This window comes from Cebus imitator, unplaced genomic scaffold, assembly GCF_001604975.1.
Source record: "Cebus imitator isolate Cc_AM_T3 unplaced genomic scaffold, Cebus_imitator-1.0 Scaffold80, whole genome shotgun sequence".
NCBI lineage: Eukaryota > Metazoa > Chordata > Mammalia > Primates > Cebidae > Cebus > Cebus imitator.
Genome location: NW_016107395.1, coordinates 4,794,818 through 4,812,649, shown reverse-complemented (window position 1 = coordinate 4,812,649; position 17,832 = coordinate 4,794,818). Strand labels below are relative to the sequence as shown.

General features: G+C 32.5%; 1 protein-coding gene across 1 annotated transcript in view; it reads left to right on the top strand.

Moving 5' to 3' along the window:
* HCN1 (hyperpolarization activated cyclic nucleotide gated potassium channel 1) overlaps positions 1–17,832 on the top strand; it is a 387,958-nt gene that overhangs the window by 203,604 nt on the left and 166,522 nt on the right. Inside the window, exon 3 of the mRNA XM_017533188.2 lies at positions 8,726–8,887. Within this exon, the coding sequence (XP_017388677.1) occupies positions 8,726–8,887 (162 nt within the window). The remainder of the gene's footprint in view (positions 1–8,725; positions 8,888–17,832) is intronic.

Sequence of the window (17,832 nt, the reverse complement as noted above, 5' to 3'; positions counted from 1 at the left end):
ATAATTAGTATTTTTAATTCTTTTTAATGTGTAAGAATTATACAGTAAAAACATTACCTTTTTTATTTAAAAATTGGTATTTTATTTTGAATTTTCAAGATAAATTTTAGAAAAAACTTCAGAAAATAATAGTAATATTTAATTAAATCAATATGTTAGTGCTGACTACATCTGAAAATTGTGTATGGTAAACATCAAATAATCTTCAAACATTATTAAAATGAGGTTCAAAGATTCATCATAAAATACACGGCTTTCACCTGATTTTTAAATTATTATACTTTAAGTTCTGGGATACATGTGCAGAACGTGCAGGTTTGTTATATAGGCATACATGCGCCATGGTGGTTTGTTGCATCCATCCCACCGTCTTCTACATTAGGTATTTCTCCTAATGCTATCCTTACCCTAGTCCCGCACCCCCTGCTATACCTCCCCACCGACAGGCCCTAGTGTGTGATATTTCCCTCTGTGTCCATGTGTTCTCATTGTTCAACACCCACTTATGGGTGAGAACATGCAGTGTTTGGTTTTCTGTTTTTGTGTCAGTTTGCTGAGAATGATGGTTTCCAAATTCATCCAAGTCCATGTAAAATCCTTTTTTTATGGCTGCATAAAAAATCATTTTTTGTGGCTGCATAGTATTCCAGGGTGTGTATGTGCTACATTTTGTTTATCTAGTCTATCAATGATGAGCATTTGGGTTGGTTCCAAGTCTTTGCTATTGTGAACAGTGCCACAATAAACACATGTGCACGTGTCTGTTGGGAGTGTGAATTAGTTCAACCATTGTGGGAGACAGTGCGGCAGTTCCTCAAAGATCTAGAATTAGAAATACCCTTTGACCCAGTAACCGCCTCATTTAAATATGTCAGTGGTTGCAAAATTTGTAAATGTTGTCTACATTTGCAGCCATTTGATCTTTGTAATAGAGGAATAGTTTGTTTTTTTTTTTTTGTTTTTTTGTTTTTTGTCTTAAGTATTAATCAATTGAACTTTCTTCTTAGTAGGGTCATTTCCAACATTCATTCATAATTTGATTTTCCCATTAGTTAAGCTGCTTTTTGAAGTAAATTAAGCATATGAGATTATGCTTGCTGTTTCATTTTTCCTGGGCATGGTCCTATAAATAAATGTTCTGACCTATCACATGGTCATCATGAAAGTTGAAAAGATGTACTTCTTTTCCTATGGAACTTAAGAATTATAAAGATTTGGATAGATTCAGTTAAAAAATAACCTATCATATTAAAATAGGTGATATTTTAAATATGACTATATAATATTAAAATATAACTATACTAAAAGGTCCCTATCAAAACATTTTGGTTTTTGACGTATTCCAAGATGTCAGCTGATATTGACTTGAAATTTGAAGAAAATGAGTAAAATTAGCAGAAATAGTTCAGCTCGGTTAGATATTTATTATCTAACTTAATACAAATTGATTGTTAGTTGGCTGACTTCTATAGAAGGAAAAACATTTGTTGAGCATCAGCTTGTGCCACCAGGCATTGTGCTTGACAACTTTCAAAGTTTGTACGTTTACAGTTTACATTATACCTGTTTCCTATCATTGCTTCCTACCAAAATGTTCAAAGGATTCATGTTGTAAGTTGCCTATTTTTTCATATTTCTCTTAGTAATACATTATCTCCAATTATTCTTAGACTATTAAAGCTAAATAAATAACAAATTTTCATAAACACTTTTTGTAAATGTTTTAGATAGATGGAATTGAAATTCTATGAAAAAAATATGTATGCTTAGAGAAGGCTGGTACATCATATAGCAGCAAAAATATGAAACATATGTAGAAATTCTCAGTAGTAGCCAAGGTAAAATATAGTTGAAAATATAGTTAGGAAATATGACAGATTTTAAAAAAATAACTAAAATGTCTAAAATTGCTTTCTTTTTATTTTATGCAAACATATATATGCTTATTAAAGGAACATGTGGATTAAAATAACATATGCAACTATAGTTTTAAGTCATGATTGATAAAGAGTATATTCTGTTCCATAACTACTTCTATAAGAATATAGTTGCTATGACCATATAAGTACTGTTTTGTTTACTTCAGTCATGTAATGAGACTTATAGCTCTCTAATCTTCCAACGATATGATATCTATGCAAGTTCAATAAGATTTCTCAGAAGAAATACTTCTTAAGGTTTGATACACCATTTGGGAAAATAAAGTCAGCCTGAAATATCTTCACATTTTCCTCATATATGGGTTGGGATGAGAATCAGAGGCACAGTAGCTATGACATATCGGTCCTTCTGGAAATCAAATTTTGCTTTGTGCCTCCTGGTAATGTGTATGTATAACCATGAAAAGAAATCTGTTTTACCCTCAAGGGCAGGCCACCTCTCTCTGTGTCTCAAAGCTCCAATAAGTTGTATTTGAGAAGCTAAGCAGAGAAGATTGAAATGAGGGAAAAATAATTAGGAGAATACCTAGGAAGTATTTTTGAAATTAATTGAAAAAGAAGTGAATCTTTTTCACTTCTTGAAAAAGAAGTGAAAATCTTTTTCACTTTCAATCTTGAAGATTCACTTCTTTTTCAATAATTTTTTTTTTTTAGGAATTGAGAGATTTTATTGTTTCTAAATCTTTGGAAGTAAATCTAGCATAGATGAAGTTAATGATTCTGAGGACAAACTAGTCAAGTAAAATTATGTCAATTTGATATTGCCACCATAGCCAAGCACGTAAACAGTAGGTTTACATTATGTAGGTCTTAAATTTTCATTTTAAATTTTATTTTTATATTAATCCATTTGTTCTACCTTTTACAAAGTGTCTATCCATAACTGTTAGGGAAGAAGTCTGGCTTTTACCACAGGTTGAGGAAGTCTGAATTGATTGGGTTTCTGGAAAGACAGATCATATTAATATCGAAAAGTTGTAAGGACTCATTTGGAATAAAAGATACATCTGTTGAGACTAGGAAAAAAAATAAGAAAATTATAAACATATGTTTGCTTGAAGGTATGGGGGTCAAAGTTGAGGGAATTCAAATATGAGTATCTCCTTAGGAACAGATAAAATTTTAAGCTGAAACTGAACAAGATAATCAGGGGCTTTGGGAAAGTGGAAAGAGAGAATGGGACGATGTTAGGAATAGGGAAATGAATACACCATTGCTGAGGGCCTCAACTAAGGTTGCTATCCTTTAAAAAAATTAAGTAAGTACAAGCTACACAGTTTGCTCTCCAGTAATATTCCAAAGCTTATGTATGGAAGGTGGCTGTTTTGATTAATCAGAAGTTGACTTTTTTTTTTTTTTTCCAGGAAAAATGCAGTGGAAAAGGACAAAGTCCTTAATAAGTGGAGATGTGTGGCACCTGGACATTGGGAATTTGATGCCAGAAATTAGCAAAGTTGTGGGTAGTGTAGGCAAATGAAATGAACATTAAGAAGACAAATTTTTTTATATAGCTGAACAAATAAAAGTGTGAAAGCTGTCAGAGGTTGGTGAGGAAATGAGGGCACTCACATCAGAACCTAAGACTTTTGGGGTATGAAATAACTGAACAAACTTTGAGAAAGCTACCAAAGAAGTTGAGGCTTTGGTGATGGGAAGGTGGTGGGGAGAGTCATAAATCTCAGGAAAAGCAGAGAAGTAGAGAAAGCATTTCATGAGGTGGCTGAGAGTATTTGATAGTTCATTGGTTATGTAGGGGGAGTTTTGGAAGAAATAGTGGAAAGAAGAATACAGGTAAAAAGCACTCAAGAGCATGAGGATGGGACAATACTTTGAGGAGGCTGAAGAGTGGATTATTGGTTTTTGACTGTTGACAGAAGCTGATAGTTTTTAGATGTCCAGATGGTTGGCCTTCTGAACATTAAGGTAATCTCAGTCAGAATAAAATCCTAGTTAGAACAGGGGACTGATAAGATTCATCCAATGACTGATGATAATTGTGAAGAGTGTTATTCTCTCATATGAAGTAAAACCTCCTACACTTTGTACCTAAAGCATGGAAGGATGACCGGTGTGACTTTCAGGGAAAGAATTACAGAGGTGTAACAGGGCTTTTAAAATATTTATTTTATTGTTGAATAGGACTATTACGTATTGAGCCCTTGAATATATGTTAGCAGTAAAACAATCTGAGTAGCTATTTTTTTTTTTATTTTGTGTCAGGATGGTATGTATACACTCCATATAAAAAATATAGTAAGTCATGCAGGTGCCAATTTATAAAGAGAAACAGAAGTATCCATCCTTGTTTTACACCTTGTTACATACAATGTTCTCTGCCAAGGAGCCATTTTTGGCCCATTTGATTCTCTTAATCTTACTTTGATACTTATGAAGGTATATTAAGAAGTCTGGAATCAATATTGAGATCACACAAACCAACCCAGAAATGATACCAGTCTGTAAAGTCAAAGACTAAGGACAGTTTAATACATAATACAAAAAGTGTTCAATTATTTTTGATAGTTTTTTGGTTAAGGAAAACAAAATTGGACAAACAAGCATAAATTAAGGTTACTAGTTTTATATACAAGCTATGAGATTGAAAGACCCATGAATCCAGTTCATCAGGAAAGAATATGGAAGAATTTTAAAAGAATTCAGATAATTTATGGATATCTATTGTATAGTGTAGTTTAGAATGACCTTTTAAAAACAGGGTGAAATAAACTTTGCTCCTGGGAAAATATTACAAAAAAATTACACATATGATGAGCAATTCAGCAAATATTAGGGTAGGATTTGGGATTCTGACTTAAAATATCTAAGAGGATTTTTCGGTTTTAGAAAGTTAATTAGTTATCCTGTCTTGAGTTATTGGACTCCAATGAGATAAAATAGATAAAATTATGAAACTACATAATATTTTTAAAAATTTCAGTGAGAATTTGTGACCAGATCTTTCCTCCTATTAAGGTCACATGAACAGCACAATGTCCTGAGCTGAACAAATGTAAAGCACAGTGCCTTCCGCAGACATTGTTTGTAGCCAAGATTTGGGAAAAAAAGATTTAAGAGTTGTTTAAAAACTTATTTTAAGTATTTTTTTTTCAGTTGACTCCTATAAGTACCACTTGAAAGTATGTTGCTAGTGGGTGAGAAGAGCCTTTCTTTCTCTTACCCCAACCCTGAGCACTCAAGTCAGGTTTCAAGTCAGATTACTTGGAAGATGGAAAATAATAATGAAGTTTTTGTTTTGTTTCATTTTAATTCCCTTGTTTAATATACAGGAACAAAAGTGGTACACTCAACACCATAAAATGTTACTTATGTTATTATTATTAAATTCCTTCAACTTATTCATCAATCTAGTAACAATTTACTGAGTGTCATTCATGGTGCCATTTTGCACGCAGTCAAGTTTTCATGCAGTAGCACCAAGACAATTGATTTACATGGAAATTTATTGTTTAAGGATGTCCACCTCATAGATGAAGAAAATCTAAAAATAGTAATTAATCAATAGTATTAGTCACTTGTTTAGTAAGGTGAATAAAGTCACACTTAGATTTATTCTACAAGCTGCCCTTATCAATAATAAGTTGTGGCTATGCATAAATTAGATCAGATGCTTCCTTCTTTAATTAACCTATCTACAGATGTGTGAGCTCTATACAGAAATAGGTTTCTCATTCCAAATCTTTCTTGAGTAAAGTTTTAAGAGGATCATTAATCTCTGTATTCAGATCGTATGTAATGATTATACCTGCCAGAATATGTTAGTTATGAGGGCTCAACAGACAATCAGATTGGGCTGAGATAATGTTCATTCACATTTACATATTCATCACAAGTAATATTATATACTTTACATATATGCTCTTTTATCAGTTAGATAAATAAAGATGAAGATCTATGAGTTTGACTAGTTGAAACTTACCTCTACTTATTAACCAGTGTAAAAATATCCAATTTGCTTGTACCTTCACCAAAGTTAAATTTTGGGATAGCTCCAAAGGTGACATCACTTTTGAACACATAATATTAATGCCCACAAGGGAGACTGTTTATAAAATTAATTACATGAGCTGTTATTGAGTACTCTAAAAATAGTAGAATTACTGTATGAAGCCAGCACTAGCACTAGCTAACTAACATTATGGAATTGGGAATGATGCTTAGTAGATAGGCTTGAGTCTAGGCATTATCTTATAATAGATCATGTAAATACGTAGAAGCAAAACCAAAACGTGTTTCTAATGTGTTATCAATGATCTTATATCCCCATTGACTTCCTCTATGAAAATAGTGGTTCTGTGTTTCTAGAGAACATTTTAGAGGTAATAGGGTTTTCTTAAAGGAATTGAATAACTTAGCATATTATATCTTAATTCAGTAAATAATCATTTAAGAGCCCATGAAAAGAATTTGATTTCCCAAAATGAAGTAAAAAATGTGAAAAAAAAAGTCAGCTCTACTAAGAATGGATGCTAGTTCTCTAGACCATTCCACACTCCACTCTAAAGCCTGATAATTGAATGATGGTCACTGCCTATATGCTTATAATTTGTAGATTTTGCCATATTTTCAGATAGTTATTCATTGCTTCAAATAGTTGGGTGCCTCCTCTTATTAACTAGTGAACTTTATATTCTGTTTTTTTCCAGAAGTTTATATTCTACAGTTTTACACAATTTCCCAACAAAACACAGTTCTTACCCACAAGACATTTTGAATCATATTCTTAGGATATATTAAGATATAAATACAAATTCTATTACCAAAAAACAACAGAAAAATCTAAGTCTGTGGTGACTTTTTCCAACGTTTATCAGCAGAAAGATTTTTAATACTGTTTTAGTATATAACTTTTAATGAGAAATTATTGTTAGTATAGCTTCCATGAATTCAGTGACCAAGAAATATCAGAAGGAATAATACCAAAAGGATGTTTTTATGGGGTTTCCAAATTTAAAACCAAAATAAAACGTAGCTTACAGAAAAATAAAGTTCTTAATGTTGTAAAATAAATTGTGTGTATAGATGTCTGAATATCAAAATATGTGGTCTGTTGCCATTAAAATCTAGAACCTCCAACTTTTTTTTAAAAAAGAATTCAGAATAGTCCATATATTCCTATAAAGAATAATCTTTTTGCTCAGTATCATTACTATGTCAAAAAGATTGTTTAAAGAAATCATTAATGCTCATAGAAATACATCAAAGTGAAAAACATTTAATTAAAGACAGATTTGGTTATTTTATAAAAGCAAAATCACAGATGCCCTGTCATTTTACCTCTGAGTACTTCAGTATGTATATTTTAAGAATTATAGATGTTTTCATACAAAGATACCATTTCTAAAACCAAACATAGTTTTTTTTTTGTTTTCTTTATATGTTTTGATAATTTTTCAATACAAACGTGCCTCGTTACTTCAAAAACACATCATTACTTTGGTGAATTATACAAAAAGTGATTCTAAATATCTCAAATTATTGTGTTTATGTGTACTTATTCATATTTAATTGTATTTATTAATGCAGTAATTCCTTAACAATTATAACAAAACTTCATTCTACAATGTAGTTCTGCTCCCAAGTGGGATTTGCTGTTCTAGACTAGGTAATATATAAGCAGAAACCATATTAGCAGCCAGAGAGCACAATAAACTGCTAAAGACAGGACTCACATTCCGAATCTATTTCTTGTAATTTCTAGAAAAATGAGTAGTTACAGATGTAAAGATAATAATCTAACCTACCATGTTGAACTTTATGAAAATACAAACAAGAAAGGGTCACTGAAAAGTGAAACCTGTACCATAAAAATACAAAAAGTTGATGGAAATAGTTATGATATTTTTCCTTTTCTTTTCTTTTTTTGAGAAGGAGTCTTTCTCTGTTGCCCAGGCTGGAGTGCAGTGGCGCGATCTCGGCTCACTATAATCTCTGCCTCCCGAGTTTAAGCGATTCTCCTGCCTCAGCCTTCCGAGTAGCTGGAATACAGGTGTGCGTCACCACGCACGGCTAATTTTTGTATTTTTAGTGGAGAGGGGGTTTCACTGTTAGCCAGGATGGTCTCAATCTACTGACTTCACTATCGGCCTGCCTTGGTCTCCCAAGGTGCTGGGATTACAGGTGTGAGCCACTGCGCCCTGCCAACAGTTATGATTTTTTAAAGTGATATACAATTGTTTTTAAACCAAATCCAGGTATCCTTTATCTCAAAGGCCTCTATTTTTGTTCAGTATCCACAATTAAAGAAATATCTCCACTCACATAGCTATAAATTTAACCGCAGTTTATTATCAATCTTATTTCATATGTTGCAGCTGAACTCGTTTTACGAATGGTTTTCAGTCCTTGGTTACTTTCTTTGTCTTTCAATAAATCTATTAATATAACAAGGGATGAGAAGCAGAGTAGAAGCTACCTATCATGTGTAAATTTTGCTACCCTGTTTTAAAGTAGCTTTGCTGAAATATGCAAAAGAACAATAAAGAGAAACTACTGGCAACCTCGATGTTCTTTAATACATACATTTATCTATTCGTGTTATCATCTCTGTTGCTCGTGAAACATAGTTGGCTTTAATATTCATTAAGTGGAGTATCAACCTCATTGTAAAAATAAAGAAATGTAATCTGTTTCTATTTCTGCAAGTATTCCCATATTTTTATTAAATCAGTACTTACACTACACAATATCAATGCCTACGATCAGTAGTATGCTTGATTTTTCTAAAAAACTGATTATAAGGATTGATTTTATATTTTGGTCAACAGATATTCCACATGACGTATGATCTCGCCAGTGCAGTGGTGAGAATTTTTAATCTCATCGGTATGATGCTGCTTCTGTGCCACTGGGATGGCTGTCTTCAGTTCTTAGTACCTCTACTGCAGGACTTCCCACCAGATTGCTGGGTGTCTTTAAATGAAATGGTTGTAAGTAATTTGTATTATTTTGCACTCTGACTTTTCAATGTTTTGCCAAAACCTTTTAAGTAATTATGTTAAAATGATCTGATTTCCCCTCTATAAATGTTTAGAGACAATTTGATTTGGCTTCTATGAATATAAAATCAGATGTTATGTTTTGGGGGGTACAGCTCAATTTTACTTATTTAATATGTCTTGAGTATGTGTATGTTACAACATCTACTTTTGCATATTTTTTTCTGTGTATACTGAAGCATATTTTATTTCAAAGATACAATCACAAAAATATGACCGTGGTACATCATTCTTTCAAAAATGTCTGTAGCTCGGAATAACTCCTTATTTCTCAGCATTTTTTAGCATTCACTATTTCAAGACATACAATTTTAGGAACTGTAAAACATACAAAGACATGTACATCAGCATAGATACAGATTAAATATGTATGAGGTTTTAGATACTAGCTTTTGCTAGGGCAAATAAGGAAAACTTTGTGGAAAAAGGTAGTCTTTAAACTTAACCTCTGAAAGATATGTAAATATTTTAAAAATTATAAAATATAAATTTGATTTAAATAGCTAGGTATATTTCTATATAATTTTAAGAAGATATGTTTTGGTCTATATAATGCAACATTCAACACTCACAAAAGAATTAAAAGAACAGTGAATATTTTTAGTAGGTTATCTATAAATCTCTATATAGATATATATATATACACATACACATGTGTTCACAAATGCTTGTTCTCTTTTTATGTTGGTTCCCATATTTTCCTCCTACATTACATTTTAATTACATTTTTACTTAATAAAACATTGTTTAACTGTGAACAGCCCTCTTTGATGGGCTATTTTTATGTATATTTTATGGTACATAAATTTTATGAGATTTTTACATTTTTCCCTTAGTTACAAATCAAATATTCTCTTTTTTCAAACAGTTCTACTATTGATTTCTTGGCTTACTTTTGTAGAATTTACATAGACAACTAAAGATTATAATTTTTTTCTCCAAATGACTATAGCACAGGCTTTCTATTTGAAAAGAGGCAGTTTACATTGAAGGAAAGTATTGTCTTCTTTTCTTCCTTTTCTATCTTCTTCCCTATCTTCCTTCCTTCCTTCCTTCCTTCCTTCCTTCCTTCCTTCTTTGTTCTTGCTTTTGTTTTTGCTTTTGTTTAGCTTTCCTTTGCTTTCATTGACACTTGACCTGATATGTATTATATTTACCTACATCTCACTTTCATTTCATTAATATTTGCTTATATATCGCTAAATCACAGAGAGCATTCCGGACCACCTTATCTTATATATTACTCCACTGGTTTACATCTTAGTAATAAGGTATGTGAACTTCAGTAATAAGATATGTGTATTTAGAAACACACACACACACACACACACAGTCTTATTTGTTATTTATATTTTTATGTGTTTCCCCACAACAGAATGTAATGTCTGTTCTCTTCTGTCCTTTATTTCCAGTGGTATCTTAGTTTCTTTTGTGCTGCTATAATATAATTCTATGGACTGGGTAATTTGTAAAAAACAGAAATGTATTTCTCACTGCTCTGGAGCCTGGAGAGCCTAAGATTAAGGTGCCAGTAGGTTCAATTTCTATATCTAAGATGGCACCATGCTGCTACGTCCTCCAGAGGAGAAAGAAACTATCACATGGCAGAAAGTGGAAAGGCAGGAACATACTTCTGAAATCCTTCTTTAATCCATTTATAAGAGCAAAGCAATTATGATGTAAACATCTTCATTAGGCCCGCCTCCCAACATTGTTGCATTATGGATTAAGCTTCTAGCACATTAATTTTGGAAATTACATTCAGACCATAGAAAGTGCCTAGAATAGTACCTGACACATTAATTTGTTTTGACTTAGTCACTTATAGTTGAAAGTTTATTTGAGAAATATTCTATATGGTAGTTTCAATAACTAAAGAACAAAGCAAGAAGGAGTTTGGTTGGCTCATTTTTCAAATCTGTGATGTCTACTTGATTATAGATCTGTCACTTTACTTATCTTTGAAAGAGTAAAATATATGGTAAAAATATTAATAATGATATTTTTCAGAAGATAAGGCAATAGCTTTATAATCTGGCTATGGGTTGAGAGGATAGTATAAAAACATTAGCACTACTGCCAAAAGATGATTCATCATTGGCACCAGCCAATATTTAATTTGGTAAAAAATGATTATTTTAAATTTTTTCTATGTATATTTCAGAAAAATACCAATTATCATCATTGAAATTGTAAAATAACTATTTTGGGATGTCTATAAAGTAAATATGATAGTATAATTATATTGTAAGGCAATATACTACTTAATACATCTGATGATAAACTCATTTATTGAAAAAATTATTGATCATTTTTCTTCAAACATGTCTATATGTGCTCAAATGTGTGTGTTCGTGTGTGTGTGTATGTGTGTAGTGTGTTTATTCCAACATAGCCAAACATTTAATCTTTTTTTATATCCTGACATTATACAAAATATCTTTCCAGAAATTGCAATTCATGTTTTGTTGTTGTTGTTATTGTTGTTTTTGAGATGGAGTCTCTCTCTTTCACCAGGCTGAAGTGCAGTGGCACAATCTTGGCTCACTAAAACCTCCACCTCCCAGGTTCAGGTGATTCTCCTGCCTCAGTCTCCTGAGTAGCTGGGACTACAGGCACGCACCACTGCGCCTGGCTAATTTTTGTATTTTTAGTAGAGACAGGGTTTCACCATGTTGGCCAGAATGGTCTCCATCTCTTGGCCTTGTGATCCTCCTGTCTCAGGCTTCCAAAGTGCTGGAATTACAGGCATGAGCCACCGTGCCTAGCCTGTTTTTTTTTTGTTTTTTTTTTCCTGCAGATTTACATATGAAAATGGCTTTTACTTTCTTTTGTGTTTATTTAACATGATTTCCATGTGCAAGTCCAATGTAGAGGGAAGGAACCAGTTATATATGTTCAAATATAAAAGCCATAACTTATTTTATTTTATTATTTTTATTTTTTGAGATGGGGTCTTGCTACATTGCCCAGGCTGGTCTTGAACTCTTGGGGTTAAGTGATCCTCACACCTTGGCCTCCCAAAGTGCTGGGATTACAAGCATGAGCCATTATGCCTGGCCTAATTTATATTGTGGATAACAGTGGTATGAAGGAAATAACCATAAAAAGATCATTTTTGAATCAACAGAGAATCTTATTGGTATCATTTGACCTTGAAGATATTATTTTCCATTTAAAGCTATGGAATTTTGGTAAATCATTTATTGCAATAATAAAAAGCAAAGTATATTTACACACAAAGTGTTATAATGGAGAAGTGAAAATCCAATATAAGAACCAAAGCACCCTGCTATAAGTGTTAATATGCTTACTAACAAAACTCTGTTGTTTGAAGCATGTTATCTTATTTGTTCCTCACAGCAACTGAATGCTGTAAACATTACTTTGCCCCACTTTTTGGTTAACAAAACTAAAGTTTTTAAGTGTTAAATGAATAGCTAATGTCACACAGCTAGATAATAGAACCAAGAGTAGAATGCTTATATATCTTACTCCATAATTCCTGCTCTAAACCATGTTGGACTCTCTTGTGCAGAATAGATATAAAGAACAATTAAGGAAGGTAGTAATAAGAGACAAAACCTATTAATTAAGCACTGCAACTGCAGTAGTAAATCACATTAAAATTAATGTTTAAACTTTGACACTAAAAAGTGGTAAGACTGATCTTTTGCGAGATGTAGAAAACCAAAATCAACTTGGGCAATCAAAAAATTGAGAAGCCAGATCAAGATGTATTCAGGAATGTACTAGTCTTTCTTGGGTTTGTGCTTGACCCACATGCTATGACATTAGGGTCTGATTCTAAATTATTTATAATCAAGATTGGTGGGTCTAATAAATTGTTTATGTTTATTCTTTCTTCTTCATTGTATCCTTCCATCATTAAATGATTTATATTCTTAAATGTTGTTAATTACTATATATTTATATCCTCCTTAACTGTATCTGTACTTGTACCCTTATTCTTATCTGTATCCCACTAGCTAGATGAGGAGAAACTCAAAGTCAATGCTATAATTATACTGTATCTGTCACAGTAGTGTTGATAATTTATCTATTCTTATATTAACTGTTTCATTCCATAAAAGTAGGTTCAATTCCTCTCAGTGAACTCCTTTGTAGTCTTTCTAAATTCCTCATTAAAGTTTTTCTTTAATTATTATTTTTTAAAAGTCAGTCCCCAACCATGGTCGGTGCTATGGTTTAAATGTGTCCGCCTAACTTCATGTGTTGAAAACCTAATCCCCACTGCAGAAGTGATGGGATCCAGGATCTAATATGAGGTGATTATAAAGAGCAGACTGATCTTATGAATGGATTAATATTGTTATTGGAGAAGGGGGTTAGTTATAAAAATAAGTTTGGCTATCTCCAGCTCTCTTTCATATGTGGTTGCTGGCCATTTCACCCTTCTGTCCTTATGCCATGGTAGGTCACAACCCAAAGGCCCTCACAAGATGAAACCTTATGATCTGGGCTTCCCAGCCTCCAGGACTGTGAGCTAAATAAATTTCTGTTCATTATAAATTACTAAATCTGTGGTATTTTGTTATAGCAACAGAAAGCAGATTAAAAGTGCAGTCTACTTAAATTGACTAGGAAGGAGAAGGAGATACTGACTTGAAAAATGCTCTACGAACAGGAAGTAACTCTGCTTTGTATTTATATTATTTGTTTTTGTCTCATTGAAGAAATAAGTCTGAATTGTAGAATTCTATCTGAACGAAAATTTTGGCTATACCAGACAATTACTTTCTAATAAGATTAATTTTATTCCCATGATATTTTGTGGCTATGTGTTTAGGTGTAAAACTCTAAAATTATATTAAGTCATCATAAATGAGGTTGGGAGTAATGGCTTTCTGTTAAAATTACATGTATGAAATATTTGTTTTAAGAATATTAGAAAATAAAGACCATGATACATGTCAACTTGCATATTAACTTTGAACTGAATCTCAAATAGCTGATGTAACCTAGGGAATGACTTTACAGAATAGATGAAGACAGATTTTCAGCTAAACAGTACATTCCTAGAACAATCTTTCTTTTATTAAAGTCTATAGGTTTACTGTCAGAGAGTCCACATTTCTACTAGCAATTTTATAATGTATGGTTACATGTTAGTAATAATTTTGAAGGTTTTAACATAGCATATTGTGAACTTAGGAGTATCTGAATGCCATACATATGGAATCTGGATATGCTTTTGTAGTTAGAGCATGCTATGTCATGAAGTGTTACATCAAATAATTCTGGTTTATGAGCATAACAAATAAATGATACATTTTATATCAATTGAAGGCTTAATCACATATTAATTTCTGTACAAAATTTTCACTGTAGTCAAAATGGAGAAAAACTTGGATAACAGAATCAGCCATTCCATAGCACTCAGCTGTAGAATACTGTATAAAATCACACAATCTACAAAAACTGGCATTACAGCACTACATTTACATTGTATGTACCTACTTGGTTTTAGCAAAACAGGATTACTCATCACAGTAAATTTACATTAAGATGTATTTGTTGATTCATTATTTTGTTAGTATTTGATTTGTAAAATTATGTTTGTTTTATTTTTATATTTATTTGAGTAACATTATAATCATAATTTAAGGCAACTCAAGGGTATTTCATTGTAATGTTTCATTTGTTGTGATTTGAAGGAACCTGTACATTATTTAATCTTGATAAGTGCTATTCTACAGAACAAGCAATTGGTCTTTCATGTATCTGCACACTAGATAGATCCTATACCAACTTTGCATGTGTTGCTAACTAAATTAATATTGCTTATAATTAAAATGGTAATGATCAACAGCATTTTAAAAATATGTGGAAACCAATTATTCAATTATCCATTTAAGTGTTCTTCCTTGGATAGTTTTTGTTTTAATGATTTGTACATCTCAAGTTATTTTTTCAAAGATAAGTAATCAATCAGTTGACCAACTCATGGACATATTCTAAATTGCTGAAGTCAAAATCAATAAGCCTCTAATTCTCTTTATTCCTATATATAGAATATATTAATTTCCAAAAAAAAATTAAGATGCGTGAACCAGTATAGCATTATCAAGAAAAAATTGATGTAAAATTGTCTATGATGGTCTAATTAATAAATTCCATATGGAGAGAATAAGGGATTCAATTGTTAAAATCTAAGTTACTCATTTTACTTCTATTTGAGACAATGTGACAGGGACACTTACTAACAACCAGATAGCTATGTGCTTTCCAAATTTTCTAGCACCCTTTCAGTTAGATAGGTACTTGTCTGTGCTATTAATTAATAGTTAATGGCCTATGAATAGCAGTATATTTCACTTATAGGTATAAGCATTGAAAAGCCGCTACACCATTCTCAGCTCTTTTTTAAATTTTTTTTATTTTTTTTCTTTCCAGAATCATGTCTTAATTTGAAGCTCACACATAACACAGCCTATCCTAACTCATTTGTGCAGAAACATAGGGGGCAAAATTGGCAGAATTAAATTTAAAGACGTATATATCAGAATTGCCTGTACTCCTAAATCCTCTGATTTTATACAAATCACTTGAGTTTCTTGTACTTAGCTTCTTAGCTATGAATTACGTGTATGTTTTTTATTTTCTCATTTAGATGACTGAGCATTTATTTATTGCAGACATTATTTTAGGCACCAACACATGGTAGAGAATGAGAGAATGTCCCTTCCCACATTAGGCTTACATTCTAATATAGTTTTATTTAAGCCATTTTATCTGAGTGATGAAAAGTATACAAAACTTGACAAAATGTAAGCTCAACAATGAATAAATTTATCATTCAGTGAAGTGGAAAATTATATGCCATAGCCATTAATAGAAATTTGAATTGAGAGTTCTAAAATATTTGTACTGTCCACAGACACCTGAGCATGGGTCAAGTGCTGGTGAATTACTACCCTTTTTCTGCTTGCCAAACTGTGTTCCCTTGAAAATGAAGCTATGCAAGCCCATTTTTTTTCTTCCTAATTTAGATACCCAGAGAGTACACTCTTTGTTCTGACTCACCCAGTGATGTTCTAGTAGTAGCCCTGTGTGGATTGAAATAAAATAAAACCAAGGGCTAGGGAGACACAAAATAGGGAGACATTCATTTCAACTAGTATTATCTGGCTTTAGATAAGGAACCTTCAATAGAGTGGGGAATCAAGATACTTCAGGCATTTCTAGCTCAAAAAGTATATTCATCCCAATAAATGTGTGCTAGGCAGGTAGAGTAGAGAGAGCTATTTATTGGTGTTTTAAGTAAAAGATTTGGAAAACAAAAAAGCAGTAAGTATTATTCGTATGTAAGCTCACATATATAATTAGAATATGGAAAACCAGATAATTATTTTAGCTATTGCTATTCTATCAAGTATATAAGGGCAAAATTAAAATAGATTTGCTTTTTGTTTGCAAGCCCATTTAACTACTTAGATAATGACTGATTGATTTAATATAGTCAAAATAATACGACTAAGAAATGGAGCTAAAAAAAAATCTCTTAATTAAAAATATATCTCCCCATCTCTTGAGGTCCAATAATTTGATTTGTTTTGTTTTTTTATTGTACTTTAGGTTCTGGGGTACATGTGCATATCATGAAGGATTGTTCCATAGGTACACACATGGCAATGTGGTTTGCTGCCTCCATCCCCTCTTCACCTAAATCTGGCATTTCTCCCCATGTTATCCCTCCCTGACCTTCCCAACCCTCTGCTGTCCCTCCCTTGGCCTCCCACAACAGACCCCAGTGTGTGATGCTTCCCTCGCTGTGTCAATGTATTCTCAATATTCAACACCCACCTATGAGTGAGAACATGCAGTGTTTGATTTTCTGTTCTTGTATCAGTTTGCTGAGAATGATGGTTTCCAGATTCATCCATGTCCCTACAAAGGATACGAACTCATAAAGTTTATGACTGCATAGTATTCCATGGTGTATATGTGCCACATTTTTCTTGTCCAGTCTATCGTCAACAAGCATTTGAGTTGGTTCCAGGTCTTTGCTATTGTAAACAGTGCTGCTATGAACATACGTATGCATGTGTCTTTATAATAGAATGATTTATAATCCTTTGGATATGTATCCAGTAATGGGATTGCTGGGTCAAATGGAATTTCTATTTCTAGGTCCTTGAGGAATCGCCACACTGTCTCCCACAATGTTTGAACTAGTTTACACTCCCACCAACAGTGTAAAAGTGTTCCTGTTTCTCCACATCCTCTCCAGCATCTATTGTCTCCAGATTATTTAATGATCACCATTCTAACTGGTGTGAAGTCGTATCTCAATGTGGTTTTGATTTGCATTCCTCTAATAATCAGTGATGATGAGAATTTTTTCATGTGTTTATTGGCCTCATATATGTCTTATTTTGAAAAGTGTCTGTTCATGTCCTTCGCCCACTTTTGGATGGGTTTGTTTGTTTGTTTTCTTGTAAATCTGTTTTAGTTCTTTGTAGATTCTGGATATTAGCCCTTTGTCAGATGGGTAGATTGCAAAAATTTATTTCCAGTCTGTTGATTGCCAGGTCAAACTAATGATTGTTTCTTTTGCTGTACAGAAGCTCTGGAGTTTAATTAGATTCCATTTGTCTATTTTGACTTTTCTTGCCAATGCTTTTGGTGTTTTAGTAAGGAAGCCCTTGCCTATGCCTATGACCTGAATTGTTTTGCCTAGGTTTTCTTCTAGGGTTTTTATGGTGTTAGGTCTTATGTTTAAATCTTTAATCCATCTGGAGTTAATTTAAGTATAAGGTGTTAGGAAGGGGTCCCATTTCTGCTTTCTGCACACTGCTAGCCAGTTTTCCCCACACCATTTATTAAACAGGAAATCCTTTCCCCATTGCTTG